Source organism: Colletotrichum higginsianum, chromosome 6 (genome assembly GCF_001672515.1).
Source record: "Colletotrichum higginsianum IMI 349063 chromosome 6, whole genome shotgun sequence".
NCBI lineage: Eukaryota > Fungi > Ascomycota > Sordariomycetes > Glomerellales > Glomerellaceae > Colletotrichum > Colletotrichum higginsianum.
Window position 1 is genome coordinate 1,064,030 of NC_030959.1, and position 22,703 is coordinate 1,086,732.

Sequence of the window (22,703 nt, forward strand, 5' to 3'; positions counted from 1 at the left end):
GTGTTATCAACGGGTGTCGCGCGCACATCTCAATGCAAGGCAACGGCGCAATGGAGGGGTCAGAGGGGCCATCCTGACGCCGAACGGAAGGCTGCGAGTCGGCCCTGCGACCGAAGCGTGAAGTAAAAAAATTTCAACACCAGACGGGAAGGGGTGTCATTACGCAGTCAGGGTCCACCGATATTGACATTGACTGGATCCAATTGTGATTCTCAGCAACGAGCACGCCGCGAAGAGATTCGACCAGGGGGGATCCAGGTGGTCGAGCTTATCCGCGTCACCGGCTTGAAACGGCGCGAGCGACGAGCGAAACTGACGAGGGCGGGACATTTTCGGCGCTTGGCTCTCTCCCAGTCTGTCCCAGACGCTGCGGTGGGCTCGCTCTGCTAGGGACGAGGCTTAAAGTCCGGCATGGCGCAGGCTCTGGGCCTATGGCCGACGCGGGTCGCAGCCAGTACCAGCAGAGTGAGTGAATAAATAGCGCGAGGCTCCTAGGGCCCGTGGGGGGGATCAGGAGGGGCGATAGGGTGGACCGGAGATACCCAAAAAAGAGGCAGCCATCTCCACGGATTAGTCAAGGAGAAACCAGCGGTGCCAGTCGTGCGAGATACCGAGAAGAGGGACCCAGAAGAAGCACAGGACCGCTGGTGAAGCGTTGTGGGCATTATGACGACAGTTCGTCTCCAGTCCCCATCGATCCCATCGCTGCCGTTGTCCGCACGAGTCAATAACGGCTTCGACAAGACTTCTCGAAGATGTCGAGAGTCAGTTCATGGCGAAAAATACGTCACCGACAAGAATGTGATATGCCAATCTGGGTGCTGACTGAGGGATGCGTTCTGGTGGATGGTGGAGAGTGACTGTTGAAACCTGGACTGCCTGAGCCCCGGTATGATTCGTCGTTGGAATTGAAATCATGGGATGGCCTGGGAGCCATGTGTCGCCCCGACGTCGGTACGCGGCGGTAGAGAAAACACAAGCGACAGCGGGAGTTCGAGACCCCCGACGATTTTTTCGTTTTTGCCTCACAGGGGTTGCCGGGTGAATTGGGGAGAGACTCGGGCTGTGGTCTGAAGTTTTGACTAAAGCCACCAATGTTAGGACGAGGAAGACGGGTGACTGGGCAGCGGGAGGGGCGGAATCGGCCAGTCCACAGCGTTTCTACTGCCGGGACGACGGGGTTGTTGAGACAGAGCTGAGGGTTACCGTGGTCTCTCTTGTCCCATTCTCAAGGCCGAAAACTGGAGATGCGACAAGAAAGGGAAGAGAAGGACGAGGAAGACAACCCACTCCATGTGAAGCCGGATTGGGATGGACGACGGTGAATGCCTGGGATGAGCGAGTGACTTTGCGCGATGTACCTACCCTTCTTTTCTTCGACGTGTTGTAGACATGCATATCGGAGCAACCGTCTTATTGCTTGGGAATAGGAACCGTATGTTTGCTGTCAAGCTGGTGAGGCAGGAAAGAAAGAGTCCCCCCCCCCCCCCGCCGGGCGTTCCGTCCAAAAGCTGATGCCCGCTCTGAGTAAGGACATGGCAGTGAAAAGGCAGGCGAATAGCTCCAGGTTGGTAAGCTGGGCCAATGTATCTCATCACGCTAGTGGAGGGGCAGAGCTACTTCCTCACCTCACCTCCCGCCTCCCACAATGATGAGGCAGAGGCGACGAAACGAAGCTACAGCATCCGTACATGCAGCCAGTCAGTCAGGAGGTAGGAGGTAGGCAGGCAGTGAGTACCTGGCGTTGGGTACATCGAGGTACATTCTATGCTCTTCATCAGTCATCACCACTGTTCAGCCAGCAACTAAGTAGTGGCCAGTCCCAATCATCCAACCCAGATCCAATCCAATCTATAGACATGCCTTGTTGGTGGGCTGCCAGGGCTACTTGATCCAAGCTCACCACAACTTCTTCAGCTACATCCCCCCCAAAGGCAAGGCTTTCATTCCAACGTGTGATGGCGAGTAAGAAGTAGCGTATGTGCGTAGCATAACCCAGGTGCTAGATACTGGTGTACCGATTGCATTTTTGTGTTGGGGGCGCTTGGCGCGAGTGAGCCTGCGAGTGCATCCGGCGGCAGGCGTCCCTGGCCTGCCTGTATCTGGTGTGGTGTGGTCTGGCCTGGCGCGAGCTGGCTTGCCCCTCCACCCCTCCATGTCCCCTCCATGTCCCCTCCTTGTCCCTCAGGTCCCCTGTCCACTCCCACGTCAGGTCCCCACCAGATGCTCAATAATTACCTTCCCGGCCGACATGCGCACTCAGGCAGTGTGAGGAGGGAGGAGTGAGAGAGAGACATTACCACCATTCCCTGTCCGTCCGCCTCTTTCTCTCTCCTCCCATTTGATCTACTTATTTTTCTCCCTCTCCCTCTCCCATCCGGCTGCTCTTTTAAAACCTCTCCCTCTCCCACCTCACTCTCTCGTTCTTCCTTCTTGATCGAGATCTTCACAACCAAAACCTCTTGGAAGCAAATCAGACATCATGGGTTACACCGAACAAGACTGGAAGGCGATCAACACGATCCGCCTGCTCGCTGTGAGTTTAACCCGCCCGCCAAAATTTTACCCCGCCTACGCTCGTTGAGAGACCGTTGCTGGCTACCCCGCCATTGGCACTGGCACTGGCTCTTGCTATTGCTCTGGCTCGACGAGAGAACAGCTCGCCATGGGCTCTTCGCTCAACGAGCTCAAGCTTCCAAACGAGACGAGAGGGGACGGGATTCAATTCCAAAAAGTGTACTGGCCTGCTGACGATGGCTGTAATTTCTAGGTTGATGCCACCTTCAACAGCAACTCCGGCCACCCCGGTGCGCCCATGTACGTAGCAGTCCCCCGCAATGCGCGCATTTCGTGTACAACAACATTTAGTTCATCAAGCTCACCAATCTGTCTTCCAGGGGTATGGCGCCGGTCGCCCACGTTCTCTTCAACAAGTTCATGAAGTTCAACCCCAAGAACCCCAACTGGGTCAACCGTGACCGCTTCGTTCTCTCGTAAGTTCTCATTTTTCCCTGACGACGATAGCACCAGCTGTTGCCGAACATCAAAGACTGACGCATCCTGCTCAGCAACGGCCACGGATGCATGCTCCAGTATGCTCTCCTCCACCTCTTCGGCTACGGCGTCTCCATCGACGACCTGAAGAAGTTCCGCGTAAGTTCCGCTCCTCACGACGATGCCATGAGACGACTCCTTGCTTACACCGCCCGAAGACGGTCGACAGCATCACCCCCGGTCACCCCGAGGCTCACGACACCCCCGGCATTGAGGTCACCACCGGCCCCCTCGGCCAGGGTATCTCCAACGCTGTCGGTCTGGCCATGGCCCAGGCCCACACCGCTGCTACCTTCAACAAGGACGGTTTCAACTTGTCCGACAACTACACCTACACCTTCCTCGGTGACGGTTGCTTGATGGAGGGTGTCTCTGGCGAGGCCTCTTCCCTGGCTGGTCACCTCCAGCTCGGCAACCTGATTGCCATCTACGACGACAACCACATCTCCATTGATGGTGACACCAACGTTGCCTTCACCGAGGATGTTGTCAAGAGGTACGAGTCTTTCGGCTGGGAGGTTCTTGTCGTCGACGATGGCGACAATGACTTGGACAGCATTGAGAAGGCCATTGCCCAGGCCCAGAAGTCCAAGGACAAGCCTACCCTCATCAAGCTGAGAACCACCATCGGTTTCGGTTCCCTGCAGCAGGGCACCCACGGTGTACACGGATCCCCCCTCAAGACCGACGACATCAAGCAGCTCAAGGAGAAGTTCGGCTTCAACCCCGAGCAGTCTTTCGTCGTCCCCCAGGAGGTCTACGACCTGTACAACAAGCACGCTGCTGAGGGCGCCGCTGCTGAGGAGGAGTGGAACAAGCTCTTCGCCAAGTACTCTGAGAAGTACCCTAACGAGGCCAAGGACCTCTCCCGCCGCCTTACGGGCGAGCTTCCCGAGGGCTGGGAGAAGTCTCTCCCCGTCTACACCCCCAACGACCCTGCCATCGCTTCCCGCAAGCTTTCCGAGACTGTCCTCCAGAAGATCTACCAGGTCATCCCCGAGCTGCTCGGTGGCTCTGCTGACTTGACCGGCTCCAACCTGACCCGCTGGAAGGACGCCGTCGACTTCCAGGCCCCCGCCACCGGCCTGGGTGACTACTCCGGCCGCTACGTCCGCTACGGTGTCCGCGAGCACGGCATGGGTTCCATCATGAACGGTCTCGCCGCCTACGGCACCATCCTGCCCTACGGCGGTACCTTCCTCAACTTCGTTTCGTACGCTGCCGGTGCCGTCCGTCTCAGCGCTCTGTCCCAGATCCGCGCCATCTGGGTTGCCACCCACGACTCCATCGGTCTTGGTGAGGATGGCCCTACCCACCAGCCCATCGAGACCCTCGCCCACTTCCGTGCTCTCCCCAACAACATGGTCTGGCGCCCTGCCGACGGTAACGAGACTAGCGCCGCCTACTACGTTGCCCTGACCTCCAAGCACACCCCCAGCATCATTGCCCTTTCTCGCCAGAACCTGCCCCAGCTTGAGGGCTCCATCATCGAGAAGGCCATCAAGGGTGGCTACGTCTTGCACGAGGCCGAGAACGCCGACATCACCCTCGTCTCCACCGGCTCTGAGGTTTGCATCTGCATTGATGCCGTCCAGTACCTGAAGGAGAAGCACAACATCACTGCCCGTGTCGTCTCCATGCCTTGCACGGAGGTCTTTGATTCCCAGCCCAAGGACTACAAGCTGTCCGTCCTTCCCGACGGCAAGCCCATCATGTCCGTTGAGGTCATGAGCACCCTCGGCTGGGAGAGATACTCCCACGAGCAGTTCGGTATCAACCGTTTCGGTGCTTCCGGACCCTACAAGGATGTCTACAAGGTAAGCCCCACCCATCTCTTGTCTCGACGCAATGACGATACTAACAACCTCTGCAGAAGTTCGAGTTCACCCCCGAGGGCATTGCCAAGCGCGCCGTTGCCACCGTCGACTTCTGGAAGGACGTTCCCAACGTCCGCTCTCCTATCAACCGTGCTTTCCAGCAGATCATTTAGAGCGGTTATATCCATGGGTAGAAATTTGTTAATGGGCGATTGTTCTGGTTTTTTTTTTTAACGCGATGATGGATGTTTACGGGGAAAATGAACTCGGTATATAGAGACCGTCAAAATCAAAAGATTATGATTAACGCGAATCGCGCTTTCTCTATCCTGTACGCCGCAGCTGCAACCTGTGGTGGTGCGTCGTGCCGAATCCTCATGCGGCCAGTTCTCGTTTTATCGCTCATGTCCTTGTCATGATCGATCGCTGGCCGCCTGCCTGCCTGCCTACCCATCCAAGTCACGCATGGCCTAGCCATGGTCCTCCCATCATTGATTGTCCGTTCGCGGACACAACAGTTCTTTTTTCTTCTTCTCCCATATTCAGTGATGGCCTCAGCTGTTGCTACCGCTGCTGCCGCCGCTGCGATAAAAAAGCAGACTCTCAACACCCATTCCGTGTATCTGTTTGTTTCACTGTCCTCCGCGGGATATGTCACATGTCCCTTCTTCGGCAGCCCATTCCCGCTGAAATTCCCTACCCACCCTCTCGAGTCTTCCAGCGGCACGACGCGCCTCCATAGCTTCCTCGCCAGTCGCCGCGACCACAACGCCGACGAGCATGGGCGCCGCGTCCTCCGAGTCATCGTCTGATTTCCCGGCGTCCGGTATCGCGCCCGTCCTCGCCGACGAAGATGCGCCTCCCGCCGACGAGTCCGCCGTCCGGGCAGCACCGGCCGCGACGCCCGACGACACGGGCCTCGAGGAGGCGGCGGAAGTATGATTGTAATTGTTGTTCACGGCGGCGGGGCCTTCTCCGTCGTGCGGCAGGGCGTCGGCGCCGTTGAGGAAGGAGGCCAGGACGACGGGGCTCCCCGGGCCGTGCTCGACGATGATGCGCTGGGCGGGGCCGAGAGAGAAGCGGTTCGCGGCGGCGTGGGCGGTCAGGGAGGTGGTTGTCAAGGAGGTGAGGGCCTCGAGCTGAGCCTGGGAGTGCGCCGAGGTCAGGATAGGGTTTAGGGCGCGGTCCGTCAGGTGGAGCGCCAGCGAAGGGTGCTGGGAGGGGAGGGAGGCCATTATGTCGTCGGGGACGGCGGCGGACGGCGACGACGACGACGACGATGGGCTGACACTGACTGTTGTGACGTCGCGCGCGTGGTTGAGTGGGTGTGTGTGAATTGGGGATTTGCTGATCTTAAAGACAGGGGGACGAGGGTGTGGAAAAGAATCAGTATTGCCAAGAGGAGAGAATATCGACGACGACGAGGGTATCGAATTTTGGAGCAAATTGGTAGAAGATCAGCGTTGGAAGGAGAAAAGAGAATAGAAGAGGAGAGAGACGACGAGGCTTGGTGAAAGAGAGATAGAGAGATAGAGAGACAGAGAGAGAGGGAGAGGGAGAGACAGGGTGCGGTTTGGCGCGGGTTGCACTTGTGGTGGTTCAGCGATTGTAGCGCCTGGTTCGCGCCGTACCCCGCCATTACCCCGCCAAATGCCGTGCCCGATACCAAAAGGTGGAACACTCTCTACCGCCGTTGAGAGATATGACATGGGATCTTTAGCACACTATCTGCTGTTGCTCCCCTCCCCACTCCCAAAAGAAACAAGAGAGGGCTCTCTGCAGAAAAGCGATAACAAGCAGCGTGATGGTCCCAGAACGATAGGTAGCCGAAGCAAAGTTGTCTGAAGGCAGACTGGCGTTGACACTCATTGAACGCAACGTCAGAGTCTCGTTGCAGGGGCTGTTTTGCTTATCTATCTTCAAGGGCTGGACCTTGGTCTCGGTGCTCGCTTGGCGTCGGCTGACTTGGGGGTGCTGCCGGTGCTCCTACGCTTCTCGCGGTTATGCACCACCGGGGTAACGGCGCTACTCGAAGTCTTGGGCGACGAGTGTGTTGCGTGTCGACCGTCAACGCTGCGCCGGTGACGGGAAGACCGGAGGCGGGTTGCCGAGGGAGACTGTACAGGATCGACAGCCCGGACGGATGCCGTCGCACCGTGGTGCTTCTCCGGGAAGGACACCCGGGGGGGAGACTCGGCGAAATGCACCGTCTTTTGACTGCGACGAGCGGTTGGCGTTCCTGGCTCTGTTTCTAGAGAGATATCTCGCGGCGCCCTGTTCAAGCAGACCGCAGTGTCGGCTTTGTCGGTCTCCTCTATCGTAGGCAGCCGGCGGCCCACGCTCGAAGCATCGTCATCGTCATCGACGTCGGACGAGGAGGCCTCGGAAATGTGCTCTCGAGGCTCGTGCACTGGTTCTGAAGCGGCCTCGGCCAATGTGGGATTGTTTTTCTGGCGCGAACGGCGTCGCCGGGCGCGCTGCTGCTGATGATGATCGGGAGCACCTGCCCCGTATGCTTCGTGGTTTGAAAAGAGGGTCCCGTTGAACCAAGCCTCGCGAGTTTCGACAGGCTGGTGGTCCCAACAAAGATGATTGGTGAAGCGAGCATCGTGAACTCTGACCTGGTCGTTGGCACACCTGGACACCCGACACGTATCTGGCTCGAGAGTTAGAGAACCCGCATGCCATCGAAGGAGCCAGGTGGGACACTCACCTAAATGCTCTTGACAGTATGGGCCCTTGCGGTATCGCGGCCTTGTACATCCCTGTCGTCTACACACAGCATGTTGAGTGCAGTATCGCGACCTGGGCCCTGGATCGCAAGCTCTCTGGCAACCAGAAGCCTGACAGCGAGGGCTGGGTTTACCGAGGTTGTTATTATTGGCGTTGTTGCTGTTGCTGCTGCTGTTGTCGGCGCCGGAGGTGCCGCTCGAAACACACTGCCCCATGACGACCTACTGCCGTCTTCGTTTCCTCCTCCAGCCCGAGCTGGGAGGTCGGATGGTGTTGGAGGAGAGCATTTCTCGAAGAGCAGGTCAGCTTAGTACCCGTCTGACATCTGGGCGGCACAAAAAAGGTGCCAGTCTTGTTGCTACTGCGGCAGCTTGTTCCTATGGCCTGAATGAGGTAAGTCATCCCCCTGGACCGGCAGGACAGGGCAGGGCGGTCGTCCTAACGAGCGACAGACAGAGCAGAGGCTGCAGAGCACCCCTCCCCTTGTCTGTCGCATCCCGCGCTGACAGACAGACACTGAGAGACAGGTCCCCTTGTCACAAGAGGCGCGAACGCATTTCACATCCATTTTGGGTGCGGGACTGGTGCCAACTGGACATCGGCGCAGACGAAACGACTGAGGGCTTGCCAATCAAGTCGCGTGCGTGAGAGAAGGGTTGGAGCAGTTGGAGCAATGCGACAAGGACGACGTAAGGCGCCAACGCATTGGGAATTGTCGAGTGGACCATACGAGAGTGCAGGGGAGAGGGAGTTCAGCGGTGCCGTTAAGCTGTCACCAAGCCCGCTTGAGTTGTTGGACTGTGTTCGTCCATTGCTGTGTGGATCGGAGAACCTTCGAATCAGGTTTCCATTCGACGGGTGCCGCGAACTGTTCGTCGTCTCATGATGTTGACTTTTCCATGGAGCAGTGACATGAAGCCCAAATATGCCAGGGGCAGTCAGGGGCCACTAAGTCAGTCACAAAGAGTGCTACCATTCTTTGAAACGATGGCTGCATACTTCGGGAGGTTAGATGTCAGTCTAATTGATCAGTACACCGGCTGAGATGGTTCACTGAAAGCCAAAAGAGTATTATCGAGTGTTGTTTGTTGGCTGATGGGCGACGTCGGAGATGTCAAGATGTGAAGGTGAAGATGTTCATCGGATGAGAGGGTTGTTCCCTGTAACTTTAGCGTCCGCGATACCAAAACGTGCGCCCGCGCGTTATTGGGGGAAAGGCCCCTGCCCACACACTGTCGGTACCATACCATGCCTACCTGGACACCACTGCCGTCAGTGGAATGTGGCTTGTTCCTGACACGAGTGGACAGCTAAGCTGAAGCAAGCTCCTGCCAGCCAAATCTGCTCGACCATTCAATTCGCGATCCCTTTCGCATTCTACCACAAACCTTCCAGCAACGACTTCCAGATTTATTTCACAGCTTTTGCAACTGTCTCCATCACCACACTAATTCGTTGGCAAACCAAACAGCAACTACTTCCACTGACTCACGATGGCCGACGCAGAAGAGAAAGCCAAGGCCGAGAAGCTGGCTGCGGCCAGGAAGAGGGTGAGCTTCTATCCCTAGCATGCGACTTTTAACCCGGCACTGACAGCCTACCAGGTGGAAGAGATGAAGAAGAAGAAGACCAAGAAAGCCGCCGCCGGATCATCCAAGAAGGATAAAGCCGAGACGACAACGACGACAACAGAACCTAGCACCCCTAAGGAATCGGAAAAGGAACCCGAACCCGAGTCAACAACTGCTGCCGAGCCCGAAAACCCCAACCAGGAGACGAAGGAGGAAGATAAGGAGGCGGCGGAAGCCGTCGCAGACCACCCGGCATCGCCAACTGCATCCCAGCCGTCTCTGGCTGAACAGTCCAAGCTTCGATCTGCCTCGTTCAGGCAAGGATCTGTGTCAGCTGGCAGTGGACCTATTTCACCTGGGGCCCAGGGTCCGGAGGGAGAGACCGCCACCGATATCTACCGCAAGCATGTTGCTCGCATAGAAGAGCTCGAGAAGGAGAACAAGCGCCTCGCCAAGGAGTCTACCGACTCGGAGAAAAGATGGAAGAAGGCCGAAGAGGAGCTTGCTGACTTGCGCGAGACAGAGGGCGAAGCCAAAGGCGGACCAGACAGTCAAGTTGAGAAGCTGGTGAGAACTCTAATGGCTTCGAATGTGCGACAGCAGTTGTTCATGATGCTAACATGCTTGTGAACAGAAATCCGAGATCGAGGCCCTTCAGCGCCAGAACTCTCAGCTCCAGCAACAAGCCTCTCGCTCCGGTACTCGTCATGGATCCTCGCCATCGGTTTCAATGTCATCACCCCCTGCTGAGCTCGAAGCCCAGCTGGCCTCCAAGACAGCAACCATCGAGTCGATGGAGATCGAGATCTCAAAGCTGCGCGCCCAGGTTGAACGTCAGGCCAGCGGCACATCCTCAGAGCGCGAGCAGATCGCGGCTCTGGAAGAGAAGCTTGCTCGGTCTGAGAAGGCCGCCACCAAGGCGCAGCAGGAGCTCACCGACTTGCGGAAGAACCTTGACCGTACGGCGGAAAAGGCCGTTCGCGAGGGCAGCGAGCGCACAAGCGCAGAGACCAAACTTCGCAGCCTAGAGCACGAACTCGCGGAATCTATCGATGCCAGGCTGGAGGCCGAGAAGAAGGCGGATGGTCTGGAGAAGAAGGTCGCGACGCTGACGACGCTTCACAAGGAACAAGACACGCGGACGCAGGCACTGCGCAAGGAGAAAGAGCGCGCCGAGAAGGAAGTCAGCGAGCTCAAGGCGCGAGTCGAGAGCCTGGAGAGCGAGAACACGAGACTACGCAGCCGCAAGTCTACCGAAGGCGGCGGTGGCCTGGACGACGACGGAGTCGATGAGCTCGAGAACGAGGAGCGCCTGCGGCTCGAAAAGAAGGTCCGCGATCTCGAGGCCGAGGTCTATGAGCTCCGCCACGGGCACTGGCAGGAGAAGCGCCGCGAGCTCAACAGCCCCAGCTTCGAAAACGTAGACCTCGGCGGTAGCCGCGGCACTTCGCCGTCCGCGCATAGGAAGCAACCCGGAGGCATCGGGGACTTTTTCCAGAGCGGCATCAACGCTCTCACCGGCACTGCCGACGACGAGCTGCTCGAGGACGATGACGTGGATTTTGACGAGGACGCGTTCCGCCGCGCGCAGGAAGAGGAGTCCAAGAAGCGTCTCGAGCGCATCAAGGAAATCAAGCGCACTCTCAAGAACTGGGAGGGATGGAGGCTGGACCTCGTTGAGAACCGGCGGGGCGGCTCCGAAGGCGTCGGTGAGGTGTTTGAGGTCTAGATCTAGCTGTGGCAACTAGGAACTTGGTGTTTGGTTATGATTGAAGACATTTCTGCTGACTCGGGTTCTCAGTGTCGCATGTACTATATAGGTGGGTAGACCAAGGCTGATATCCAGATGAATACAATGGGAATTTCGAGAGAACCGATGCAAGACCAGCATAGCCAGTTTCGCATCTCCGTCCCGCCCTCACAGGTCTCCAAACCCCCCAATTACTCAGCCTAAGATGATCGTCACTCATGCATCGTGCATCGTGCATCCAACCCCCCATCCCCTGCGCAGGATAGGCAGTTGGCCTCAGGCAAAACCGCATGTGACGACGCGTACCCGGGCGTTCCCATGTCGGCGATGGACGCGTAAAGCACCTCGAGGGTACGTCATCCCATGTACTCCCCAGGGGCAGGGGGAGAGAGAGACTGTAAGCAATGGGGGGGGGGGGGGTGTTCAACCAAGACTTCTAGAGCCGCATAGATCAAGTCTAATAAAACTGATGTACAAAAATGGTACCGCAAAAGCCAAAAAAAAAAAAAAAAGGTCACAGAGATGTTTTCGGATGTCAGTAAAAATAGGAGAGAGAAGAGGAGGGTTTATTGATTTGGGTGTGTGGGAGAGGACGTCTGCCTTTTTTTTCCATTTCATTCTTCTTCATGAATAAAACTTATCCCATCTCCTCAAGTCTATGTTACTACATGTTAAGAAGGCCGTGCAAAATACAATAATACAATTACAAAGTTGTGTTGAGCAACGAGCTTGGAGCCTTGAGTTGAGGGGGCAAGGACGAGAGGAAATGTACAATCTACCAATTTGCTGCCATTGCAATAGGAGAGGGGATTCTGGAAAAGGTGTGGTATTTCTCTCTTTCCCCCCCTTCTTTTTCTCCCTCACCTCTGATTTGTTTCACGCTCCAAGGAAAGTGAGGAAGAGGAAGAGATGGGATTAGGAGAAAGGGAATTGTGAGAGTGGGATATCAAAAAAGTAAGTCGTCATCGTTCTTTGCTTCGCCACCGGTGAAAATGAAAACAAAAAATCGCAACACCCTTCCCACGAATGATTGCCGTAGAAAACGCCGGTTCCCTCTCTTGTAGAATTACCCACGTTGTGCCAGACTTATACACGGGGCGTGTGGCCACACGCCTAGGGAAGATAATAAGGAAAAAGAGGAGAGTTGAAAGGTAGAGAGATGAGGTATGGATCATGAAAAGCGCTTCTGGCCCCCGGAACGCCTCGTCGATGCGTGCTTCGTGAGCAGATTGTGTACGTGGTGCGATGGGTGGCGTGATGCGTATGCGTATGCGTAAGCGGATTGGGGGGCGAAGGGTTTTGGAGTGGTGGGGATTGTGGCAGCCTGGAGCGAGTCTTCGCGACCACCGGAGATGTCTAGGGTGAAATGTTGTCGTAACGCCGTAACGGGAAGTTCGAGAGAAAGCTGTCGCTTTCGGGCGGGGGCGCAGGCGTTGACTCTGATTGTCACAACATCGTGGCCGTAGGCGCACCCAGGCCGGTGCCGTCGAGATTCGTGCGCAGCGCGTCCTGCAGCTCTGCAATCTGCGTCATCATGGCAAAGCTGTGCTGGCCCTGCCTGTCGAGCTGCTGACGCAGCTCTTCGTTCTCCTGACGCACGCGCTTGATCTCCTCGCGCAGCTCGTCGAGCCCCGCGTCGGAGCTCTTCCTCGAGCGCTTCCGCTTGTTCCCCGCGCCGAAGACGCCGGCCTTCTCGCTGTCACCGTCGCTGCCCGTCTGAACGTCTTCCTGGACGGTGCTGGAGCCGTCGCTTGTGTGGACCCGTCGAAGGTGCTCGTTCAGGTTCTCTTGGCGCGAGAAGCCCTTGCCTGTATGGCGCTTGCAGTTTGGGTGCGGGCAGTTGACTGTGTTCTTCGGGCCACCGTGCTTGCCGTGGACCTCGCGCTCGTGGCGGAGGAGACCGCCGGAGTATGTGAAGCCCGGAAGCTTTTCGCAGCCTTCGGCGGCGCATCGGTAGGGTCGCTCGTGCTTGTCCATGTGCTTGCTGATAGGAGAAGTATGTTAGTGGGGTTACAAAGAGTGGCGAGGTTTGGGGCGAGCTATGCTTACCTCCATTCGCACTTCCGTGTGAAAACTTGCGTCTCTTCCGTACATCCCGGGAAAGTACAGTAGAACTTTCCGTCGGGCTGTTTTGTAACCTCGCGTTCGGGTTTGGCTATACACTTAACCCTCGAAGATGGTGTTGAGGCTTCGCCCTCGTCCTTGTTGTTTGACGGCAGAGGTTCGGGTAGCGCGGGAAGTTGCGAGGGGAGAGAGGCGAGGGTCGGGGGAGCGGAGAGATCGAGTCGCGTAGCATCAGGGACACCCACGGAACCATCGTCGAGACCATCTGGCATCAAAGACCGATCATCCCCGAGCATCGAAGCTGTCGGGTTGTAGGACGCAAGGTCTGGGACGTCGGTCGCTTGGTACTGTGCTGTCGGGTCGACGTTGTGGTCGTGGTCCGGGTCGCCGATCGGAGGGTAGGACCCATCGTGCATGAACGTCCGGGGTTCGTAGACGACGCTCATGTTGAATGCGATGTGGTGGCTACCAAACCAAGCTTGCTACGAATGATGTGGAATGGCCGAAGGATGTCGTGACCGGCGGGAAAAGAAGTCGTGACCTCCACGTCCTTGGCGGGGAATGCGCAATCAGGACAGTAGAAGATGACGGATGAAAAGAAGAAAGGAGAAAGGGTGCAGCAACTGCGGTTGCACTTTGGTACTCGAGAACGCGTACTTTCGTCAAGCTTGCACAAGTTGCGATGAGCTCCTCCGGGGTGGTGCTGCGAAAGGCAGAAAAGTTAGTTTGGCCTGAGAATTCTGGCGGAAGACCGGGCAGTAGCAGCCACAATGTGGATGATCTGGTCCACGTGACTACCTTTGCTCGCCACTCAGCCACATTGACCCACACTTACGTGCTCAATGTGGCGCAGGATAGGAGGCAGAAGCCGAAAGCACATAAGAGAACCCCTCCCTCTCACTCAGTCAGAAGACAACAACTTACAGCTGCTTGATAATCAACCTTGATGCACTGTAACAAAACAAAGCAAAATACGAGACTTTCGACTTGGTACCCTGAGCGACAACTGAACCGTTATATGTCTTACGGTCGCGTCGGAAATCTAGGCGGCAGACAATAGGTGACTCGATTCTTCAGCGATGGTGTTGGCTGCTATGCCTCCCGTCCAAGGTGAGTCACAACACGACGCCGGCTGGCGTCAAGGCTGCCATCCTGTACAGGCCTGTACAGGGGTTTGCGCTCGCCTCGTTGACACTGGGTCAGTCCCGTGACTGTGTCTTGGATTTCCCGGGCGAGGATGTCTGCACGGTTAGTCCAAACATGGGAGAGGGATGGTGTTGGAGGACTCACCTGCTTGCGAAGGACTCTTATAGAGATGGTCCTTAAGGTCATAAGCATTCCTCGTGTCCATGATTGGTAATGCCAAACGCGACTGAGCCGCGTTAGACCAACGCACGGGTCCAAAGTCGATATTCACAGCCGCAATGAGGCCGTCTGACAGGATCAGCCATTGGAGGGCCTAGCAACTGGTGGCCAAGCTGGTGGTACTGCCTACTTAGGCCAACAAATGATTCTCGGTGACAAGCGTACCATTGGGGGCTGCGGGCGTTCCAACTGGCGTAAGTGATGCCGTTCTTCTGATGCCCAAGCACAATGTGCGGATTCTCGCAGGCAAGGGTTGGCCCTCTTCGACAAGACATGTTACAATTGGTAACATGAGGCATGCATGCAAGAGGTAGATTTCGTAAGAAAACACGCAGCCAGACTGCTGGCATTTGCTCATTGGAGCTGACCACGAGGTTACCCACAGAGAATCACTGGATGTGTACTCTTGTACAGTGGCCTGCTTTCGCACTCGCGCGTCTTGGGTCTACTTGAGCCATGAACAACAGGCAACGGCTCACACTACCTCCCCCTTTGGGACTCGGGTGGTCTTCCCAAAACTCGCCGTCCAGGCGGTTGGCGTACCACACTTCTGGGTCGCCAGAAGCCGCCGCTGTTGATCGGTTACTAGCTGAGGAGTTGGATGCCTATTCGGTCTCTTGGCCGGTGACTGGGCTAAGTGTCGTGACGGGAGGACGACGGGTGTGTGTGGAGGACGATCCCGCGCTGACAGGACCAGGACCAGGACGAGGACCAGAACCAGAACCAGAACCAGAACCAGAACCAGATCTGGACTCCTTCACGGTGGATCGTCACCGGCTGCCTCGGTGAAGCAGCTGGCTAGCAAGCCAAGCTTGCGAGTTCGTGAGGCCGCATCGAGACAATTGCGCATCGTAGCTGTGGCTGACAGCATGGTGACCAGGCAACTCGAGGGGCATCGGACAGGCAGGCAGGCACCTGACTTGGCAACGATGTGCAGAATGAGAATGTGTGAACGAGAATCAAGATCTCCAAACCGGGACTTGGCTAGGCAGGTCTGGCCTAGCGGAGTGTTAACAGCAGACACCAGGGAGACTGGAAGCGAGACGAGAGAGAAGAAAAGGGGAGAAGTTCGAGTTGTCGATGGGCATGAGACCGCTGAAGTGGGGTTTGTGGTGAGGAGAAGGGAAAGGAGATGAGCGGCTGCCCTCACTTCTGAGGCAGACTTTTTGATGCCTGAAGCCAGTGACGGCCAAGGGAAGGCGGGTATCAGCCCAGCCAGGCATGTACATGGGATGGGCACTGATGGATGCAGGTTATGAACAAGCATAGGTCGGTACACGAGTGTCTAAGAATATACTGTGACAACTCGCGACGGTAGAAGACATGTGAGGCAAATGGATCTCGGGGCCGGCCATGATGACAAGCCAGACGGGCGGGTGTGAGGTTGAAGCAGCGTCCAATGTCTATTGGGAGTTTTTACCCCACCACCACGTCTGGTCTCTCTCCCATTCACACACACACACACACACACACACAAACCGCGTTCCATTTCGTCATCGCCCACCAGCAGTCTGTCTGTCTGCTCCGTCAGAGTACCTCGGGCTCATTGTTACACACAGCATGTCTCGGGCTTTTTGTACTGTAATGATCAACAAGTCGTGCATACGCGAAAGACTCACCCATGTTTCTGTAACTGTTTTTCTTTTCCTCTTTTTCTTTCTTCATCATAGAAATACACCAACAGCTAGCTCCTTCGGCCACCATTCAATGTGCCCCAACCCTCCACCGGCCGGTCTAATAGCGCTACTCTGTATAGGTGGACTGGCTCTAGTGACCGAGTCCGGAGTCGCTAAAAGCTCGAAAATGTGGATCTCGCCGCAGACGACGGACAAATGGCAGCGAAAGAAGGGCGGGGCGCCGCCATTTTCTGTTGGGCGAGAACGGCCGAACAGAGGCCACTGGAAGGTCACTGGAGAGGGCATCGCTCCCTTAGGCCGCTTGAGAGACCTTGGGCTGCATGCCTAGATCTGCTAGTGCAGCTAGGCCAGAACCGCCTGAGGGAAAAAGAAGAGCTCTAGCTGCTCTTTGGGATGTGTCCACTACCAGCTCCGATGGCCTTTCAGAAGGAAATAAAACCCGCCTGTATAATATCCGCTCGTCAAATCTTTCACTACCTACCTTACGGATACACTCACTCACCTACTTGTTGAGCATCCACTGCAGATCACACCTCGCACTGGTTGCTTCACTCTGGAAACGCAATCCTGAGCCGACTGGAGCCCAAGACGAATCCATCAGTGTTCTTTCAATCAGCCTTTTGTGAGAGTGTGGCCAGAAAAAAGACCAGTAGCACGCACTTCCATTGCTCCGTGGTCAAGTATGGCTCACCTACATGGAGAAGCGCGCAGCGCCGACGACAAGCAACCCATTGACTTTCTTAGCACTGCGGCTGCTTCGTCGGGCGCAGATACTCCGGCTGGACCATCCCATCGAGACGAGGACGAGGAGCAGGAGGAATACGATGTCGAGACGGTCGAGAAGGTCTACCGGTACGCCCTTCAACGCTGCCATCGCCATTCTAATGCACAGACGATGCTAACCAGTCCCTAGAAAACTCGACCTTCGCATCATTCCAGGTCACTCCCTACATTGTCCCTTTCTCGATGTAACAAAGCATCTAACGTTCTGGCAGCTTTCTGGACACTGTATTTCCTCTGCTCTGCCATCAGGTCCAACATTGGCATCGCCCAAACCATGAACGCGGCGCAAGGTCATGACTTGATGTCGGTTCTCGGTCTGTCGGCACGGGATACTTCGACCGCGCTGGCTCTTTTCTACGTCGCCTATGTCATCTTCGACTGTCCCTCGAACCTGGTCATGGCCAAGCTGAGCCCCCGAATCTGGATGGCTCGAATCGTCATCGCCACTGGCATCATTGGCACCTGCTTCGCTGCTGTACAGAGTGCCTGGAGTGTCAAGTATGTCGTTCGTACCCCGGTTATTGATCCTGACTAATATAACCGCTCCAGGTTGCTTCGGTTCTTGCTGGGCGTAGTCATTGCAGGCATGTGGCCGGGAATGTCCTACTATCTGACCCTGTTCTACCCGCCTTCTCGGACCGGCAAGAGAATCGGCATGTACTTTACGGCTGCCCAGCTTTCGGCTGCCGTCGTGGGTCTCGTATCTGCCGGCTTCCAGCTCATGGATGGCCTTGGAGGTCTGGTTGGTTTCCGCTGGATGTTCCTCATTTACGGACTCGTCGCCATCGTGCTTGGGTTCTGCCTGCTCTGGTGGCTTCCCGACCGCCCCCTTCCTCCTGGACAGAAGCGTCAAAGGTCGGCCTGGCTGAAGTGGCTTCCACCCACCCCGGAAGCCCTTTCGGGCCAGGACGCCGTCATTCACTACCATGACCTTCGTCGGGTCTACCATCCGAGACCCTGGACCCTCAGGGACCTCGTCAGAGTCTTGATCGACTGGCGTCTCTGGCCTTTGACTTTCATGTACTTCGGAGTCGTCGGCGTCGGCATTGGCACTCAGCTTTACGGCTCCGTCATCATTCGTTCCATTGTGCCCACGGCATCCAGCATCCAAGTCAGCTTGCTCTTCGCTCCTATCTGGATTGTGAGTATTCCGCACTGTCTTCTTTCGCCAGCACCAGCTAATCCAACCCAGATGGATCTGATCGCCATTCTGCTGGTGATGCCACTTTCGGACCGCTTCCACGGTCATCGGCCATTCATCTTCTCGGCCGCCGTGTGCCTTCAGATCACCGGACTGCTTGTCGTCACTTTCGCCCTCGACAACGGATGGGCTCGGTACGGCGGGCTTCTGATGGTCGGCTTTGGCCTGGGCCCAACAGTCCCCAACTGCATGACTTGGACAAACGAGATTTTCCAACGCCGTCACGGCGAGGTTGGAGTGGCGGCTGCTACTGCCCTGGTGTCCGGCCTCGGAAACCTGGGAAGTATCGTCACCACCTACGCGCTTTACACGGGATGGCCGGAGGACGCTGCCAAGGGCCGTTACCAGTACCGTCGCAGCAACTACGCAATGATTGGCATCCTTTGTCTAAGCATCCTCAGCAGTTTTGCCATGTTCTTCCTGTTGAAGATTTTCGGCAACAAGCCCGCGGCCAAGATGTCGAACCACGACTCCTCCAGCGAGATCGAGGACGGTGCCGCGAGGCGTGAGGCCCGGGAACGAGGCTTCGGCAAGTTGTTCCCCCGCAACAACCAACGTCAGGAAGCCTGAACGACTTCCGCCTCGACGCCGGGCCGACCGATGATCGAAGTAATCTCTGCTTCGAAGGATTCAACAACCGCCAATGGCCTCCCCCAGATCCACAACGGGTACGACGTCTTGCCTTTTTGAAGCGGCTCAACCTGCGAATTCTCTTCTTTATGCCATTGCTTGGCAACTCTGATTCGACAACTTGACTTAATCACACATAAAAACACTACGAATATAGATTACCCATCCGACGTTTGGATATGCCTTTGATCCGAGGAAAGGCCCGAATTCACGCCGCCGCAGGGCGATGAGCGGCGGAAAGAAGAGGCCGGATTCCTCGACGGCGACAGTGCTTTTACGCCATCGTCGGGAAAGGCTGTATTGAACTGGAGGCGGTGACCGGCGACAATGCTCTTGCGCTATCGCATTTCGGACCGCCTCGTGGGAACCAAAAAAAGGGGAGGACGTTTTGGAAACAAACGAGAGCAAGAGGAGGAGGATGAGGGGAGTTTTTCGTTTCTGTTTTGCATTTTGATGATACCCCATACGTGTTTAGATACGCTTGTCTTTCGAGTTATTCGCCACTCGACCGCGAAAGTGCTGCTACGCCATCGCCGGGACTGCGTGTTGAACCGAGACAGTGACGGCGACAATGCCCCTGCGCTATCGTTTGTCTTGTCTCGTGGGCGCGCTTTGCGAATTCGACTTTTTGTTTTGTTTTGATATACGATATTGTTATCGGCTTACTGCTGGTTCTCCAGCTTGGCTGACTACATGCAGAGGAGGAGAGGGAGGAACGACTAGTCAGTCTTTTCACAGTACACAAATTGAGTCTTCTTTCCCCTCATCCGGCTTCCATTTATGACCGCCAAAAGAAGCAAGGCGAATCCTAGTCCCCGGCAAAAGACATCGAGTCCACCCCCCCTTGGTGAGACAAGAACTCCACGAGGCTCGCACGCGCTTCGAAGGGCGTGTGACTAGTCGTCACGAAACACCACATGGCGCATGTCAACCGCCTAGCACGTTGCAAAAGGCGAGCCTTGGGACATGAATACGAGGCTCAAGTAGATGAACGGGAACCTCGGGAGGCCGAGGACGAACACTCGGGACGACAGTTAGAAAAAGGCAAAACAGACGAGAACACCCACGCCACAGTGATTCTGGTCGACAGACACCCATCCATCCATCCACAGATGACGCATGCACCTTCAGCCAAGTAGCCTCAGGGCCATGATGACAGGACACGCTTGCAACACGCATGTCCTACGAAAAAAAAAACCCCAACGGTTACGCAAGGCACAGCCATCATCAGCAACGAATATTCCAATGGGGTTCCGTCACCTGGTGCACTGCTCCTCCACGACGTGATGACGGCCGTCCGCATGATCGTGCTTATCGGAGACGCGATTTTGTCGGCCGCCTCCCCCCTCCCACTAGACGCCGGGCCGGGCGTTCTCGTCTTCTTCCTCTACCACTTCAATTTCTTGTCCTAGTCTCGTGTCCGCTTCAGAACCCGTTTCTTGTTGGTTTTCTGCTTTACGCAGTGTTCCGGTTACGCGATCGGTTGGAGAGGGCGCGCGCCTCCATCCCCCCTGCGTCGTCAAATGTTGCGTTAGAAAGAGGGCTCGAAGAAGGCAAAAGAATGATACCTCGAGAACCATGGTCTTGAGGCTGATCCGGAAGTGATGCTGGGTGTCTCGTTTGTCACTTTTCGTCCGCCCGGCGTCAGCCCACGAAAACGGCGGGCATCGCTAAGCCCGACCAACAGGCAGGGGGGTTGAAAGTCTCGCCCATCGGTTGATCGGAATAGCACTTTTGGATCCGTACGTACGGCCGTTGCGCGCTGGGATTTTCGGGCTCTTTTCTCTCTGGCATTTTCTTTGGGGGGTTTGGTAGAAGAATCGTTGGTTGTCTACCAGTTTCGGGCCTTCCTCCAAGTGGCATCGTCGGCAGGACGAGCGAGAGACAAGAGTCAGGCCGGCCACCATGACGAACTCGTACAACAGCCAACCATATGACGAGTTGCACAGTCTCAGATTGCAGCGGATAAAGTTGTATGAGTGACTCCCGCGCATGTGTCGTGCAGCCACATCTGGCCAACGTCGCCCCTTCTCACGTTCCTGGAACCCCTGTTGCTCGATGCCCTCCATTGCATGCACGATGGGTCGTACCGAAGTATCCAAAGGTCCAGCGTGTAAGGGGCTGGCTCTCTTGATATCGGACAACGATGATGCCACGACGATCCTGCCGTATGTTTTGGAGCCGAGAGAAGAAGAAAAGAAATAGGACCAGTGCCTCTTTGGTTCCTTGAGGAAGAAGGTATATGAATCCAGTCCCTAGTGAAGTTTCGAGCAACATGTCGTGCTCCCGACACACGAGATATCTTTGCTCTCTGCGATGACGGCTGAAAAGGTCCAGAATCTTCCTCCACACAACACGCCGCCGCATGATCGAGATGGAGAAGGCGACCAAGAGAAGAGAAGCACCGACCAAGGCGAGGAAGGCAGCACGACAACCACGGAGACCAAGATACCGCCGGGCCGCAGCCGGGCCCAGACGGCCGTCCTGATGCTGGCGCTTTGCATGGCCGTCTTCCTCGCGGCGCTCGATGCCGTCATCATCACGACGGCGCTGCCGACCATCGCGCGCGAGGTCGGCGCCTCGGACTCGGGCTTCGCCTGGATCGGCGCCGCGTACCTTCTCGCCAACGCCGCGTCGGTGCCGTTCTGGGGCCGACTCAGCGACGTCTTCGGGCGCAAGCCGATCCTCGTCCTGGCCGACGCCGTCTTCATGGTGGGCAGCGTCGCGTCGGCGCTCGCGCACGCGCCGGGGCCGCTCGTGGCGGGCCGCGCCGTGCAGGGGCTCGGGGGCAGCGGGCTGATGGCGCTCGTCAACATCACGGTGGGCGACCTGTTCAGCCCGCGGGAGCGTGGGGCGTACTTTGGTGTCATCGGCGCCGTCTGGGGCCTCGCCAGCGGCATCGGGCCGCTCATCGGCGGCGGGCTGACGGAGGTCGTGTCGTGGCGGTGGTGCTTCTGGGTCAACCTCCCGATCGCGGGCGCCTCGCTGGTGATCCTCGTCTTCTTCTTGCACGTCCACGCGCCCAGGACACCCCTCGTCAAGGGGCTGGCAACCATTGACTGGCTCGGCGCGCTCATCTTCACGGGTGCGACGCTGATGCTCCTCCTCGGGCTGCAGTTCGGCGGGGTCCGGGACCCCTGGGGCTCGCCGACGGTCGTTTGCCTCCTCGTCTTCGGCGCCGCCGGCTACGGCGTCTTCGTGCTGGTCGAGCGCTCGGCGCGGTACCCGCTGATGCCGGGGTCGCTGTTCCGCAACCGGTCGGTGGTCGCCTGCTACGCGGCCGACTTCTGCCACGGGCTGGGGTTCGCGGCTGTGGCCTTCTTTCTGCCGCTGTACTTCCAGGCGGTGCTCGGCGCGGGGCCGCTGCAGTCGGGCGTGTGGCTGCTCGCGACGGCGCTGCCGCTGGCGGCGTGCACCGTGGGCGTCGGGGTCGCGATCAAGCGGACGGGGCGGTACGTCGAGATCGTGCGGGGGTCGATGGCGCTGTCGGCGGTGGCGTTCGGGCTGTTCGTGACGCTGCCGGCGCGGCGCGACTGGCCGCGGCTGGTGCTGTTCCAGGTGGTCGCGGCGCTCGGGGTGTCGCCGAACCTACAGGCGCTGCTGATCGCGGTGCAGGTGCAGGTGAGGCCGGGGGACGTGGCGGCGGGGACGGCTGCGTTCGCGTTCGTGAGGCACGTCGCGCTCGGGACGGGCGTGGTGGTCGGGCAGTTCATCTTCCAGAGCGTCGTGGGCGGGCACGCCGGGAGGATGGCGGAGGCCGGGGTGCCGCGGGAGCTGGCGGCGAGCCTCGGGGCGGGGTCGGCGATCGCGGCGCACGGGGTGGTGGTCGAGGCGCTGGGGGAGGCCCAGAAGGGGGTCGTCAGGGCGGCGGTGGCGGACGGGATCAGCAAGTTGTGGATCTTCTTCTGCGTCGCGTCCGGGGTCGGGCTGGCGGCGACCTTCTTTGTGCGTCAGGTTGAGCTGAGCCGGGAGCACACGGAGACGCGGACGGGGTTGAAGGCGGAGGAGGCCCAGGCTGTCGAGGACGAGAGGACGAGGGTGAGGGCGACGAAGGGCGAGAGTGCGGTCTGAGGTAGGTTAGGATAGTATGAAGGACTG

General features: G+C 57.4%; 9 protein-coding genes across 9 annotated transcripts; 5 read left to right on the forward strand and 4 right to left on the reverse strand.

Moving 5' to 3' along the window:
- Nucleotides 1-2,482: 2,482 nt before the first annotated feature.
- On the forward strand, nucleotides 2,483-5,044 carry CH63R_08742 (Transketolase; the record flags this gene model as incomplete). Its single annotated transcript, XM_018303716.1, has 6 exons — nucleotides 2,483-2,536; nucleotides 2,771-2,817; nucleotides 2,898-2,993; nucleotides 3,069-3,153; nucleotides 3,213-4,871; nucleotides 4,928-5,044. 6 exons carry the CDS (start codon nucleotides 2,483-2,485, stop codon nucleotides 5,042-5,044), a joined length of 2,058 nt encoding a protein of 685 aa, XP_018155739.1.
- Nucleotides 5,045-5,503: 459 nt separating this feature from the next.
- Nucleotides 5,504-6,106, reverse strand: CH63R_08743 (uncharacterized protein; the record flags this gene model as incomplete). The annotated part of the gene is made up of 1 exon (XM_018303717.1): nucleotides 5,504-6,106. One exon carries the CDS (start codon nucleotides 6,104-6,106, stop codon nucleotides 5,504-5,506), a length of 603 nt encoding a protein of 200 aa, XP_018155740.1.
- Nucleotides 6,107-6,790: 684 nt separating this feature from the next.
- CH63R_08744 (uncharacterized protein) lies at nucleotides 6,791-7,634 on the reverse strand (the record flags this gene model as incomplete). The annotated part of the gene is made up of 2 exons (XM_018303718.1): nucleotides 6,791-7,508; nucleotides 7,585-7,634. The coding sequence occupies 2 exons, from the start codon at nucleotides 7,632-7,634 to the stop codon at nucleotides 6,791-6,793; spliced, it is 768 nt and encodes a 255-aa protein (XP_018155741.1).
- Nucleotides 7,635-9,097: 1,463 nt separating this feature from the next.
- On the forward strand, nucleotides 9,098-10,904 carry CH63R_08745 (M protein repeat protein; the record flags this gene model as incomplete). Its single annotated transcript, XM_018303719.1, has 3 exons — nucleotides 9,098-9,154; nucleotides 9,209-9,742; nucleotides 9,810-10,904. 3 exons carry the CDS (start codon nucleotides 9,098-9,100, stop codon nucleotides 10,902-10,904), a joined length of 1,686 nt encoding a protein of 561 aa, XP_018155742.1.
- Nucleotides 10,905-12,371: 1,467 nt separating this feature from the next.
- On the reverse strand, nucleotides 12,372-13,435 carry CH63R_08746 (C2H2 transcription factor; the record flags this gene model as incomplete). Its single annotated transcript, XM_018303720.1, has 2 exons — nucleotides 12,372-12,909; nucleotides 12,975-13,435. The coding sequence occupies 2 exons, from the start codon at nucleotides 13,433-13,435 to the stop codon at nucleotides 12,372-12,374; spliced, it is 999 nt and encodes a 332-aa protein (XP_018155743.1).
- Nucleotides 13,436-14,081: 646 nt separating this feature from the next.
- CH63R_08747 (uncharacterized protein) lies at nucleotides 14,082-14,340 on the reverse strand (the record flags this gene model as incomplete). Its single annotated transcript, XM_018303721.1, has 2 exons — nucleotides 14,082-14,230; nucleotides 14,280-14,340. The coding sequence occupies 2 exons, from the start codon at nucleotides 14,338-14,340 to the stop codon at nucleotides 14,082-14,084; spliced, it is 210 nt and encodes a 69-aa protein (XP_018155744.1).
- A 470-nt stretch (nucleotides 14,341-14,810) lies between these two features.
- On the forward strand, nucleotides 14,811-15,156 carry CH63R_08748 (uncharacterized protein; the record flags this gene model as incomplete). The annotated part of the gene is made up of 2 exons (XM_018303722.1): nucleotides 14,811-15,014; nucleotides 15,052-15,156. The coding sequence occupies 2 exons, from the start codon at nucleotides 14,811-14,813 to the stop codon at nucleotides 15,154-15,156; spliced, it is 309 nt and encodes a 102-aa protein (XP_018155745.1).
- Nucleotides 15,157-16,673: 1,517 nt separating this feature from the next.
- Nucleotides 16,674-18,545, forward strand: CH63R_08749 (Major facilitator superfamily transporter; the record flags this gene model as incomplete). Its single annotated transcript, XM_018303723.1, has 5 exons — nucleotides 16,674-16,843; nucleotides 16,905-16,930; nucleotides 16,987-17,272; nucleotides 17,324-17,915; nucleotides 17,967-18,545. The coding sequence occupies 5 exons, from the start codon at nucleotides 16,674-16,676 to the stop codon at nucleotides 18,543-18,545; spliced, it is 1,653 nt and encodes a 550-aa protein (XP_018155746.1).
- Nucleotides 18,546-20,921: 2,376 nt separating this feature from the next.
- CH63R_08750 (MFS drug) lies at nucleotides 20,922-22,676 on the forward strand (the record flags this gene model as incomplete). Its single annotated transcript, XM_018303724.1, has 1 exon — nucleotides 20,922-22,676. The coding sequence occupies one exon, from the start codon at nucleotides 20,922-20,924 to the stop codon at nucleotides 22,674-22,676; it is 1,755 nt and encodes a 584-aa protein (XP_018155747.1).
- Nucleotides 22,677-22,703: the final 27 nt, after the last annotated feature.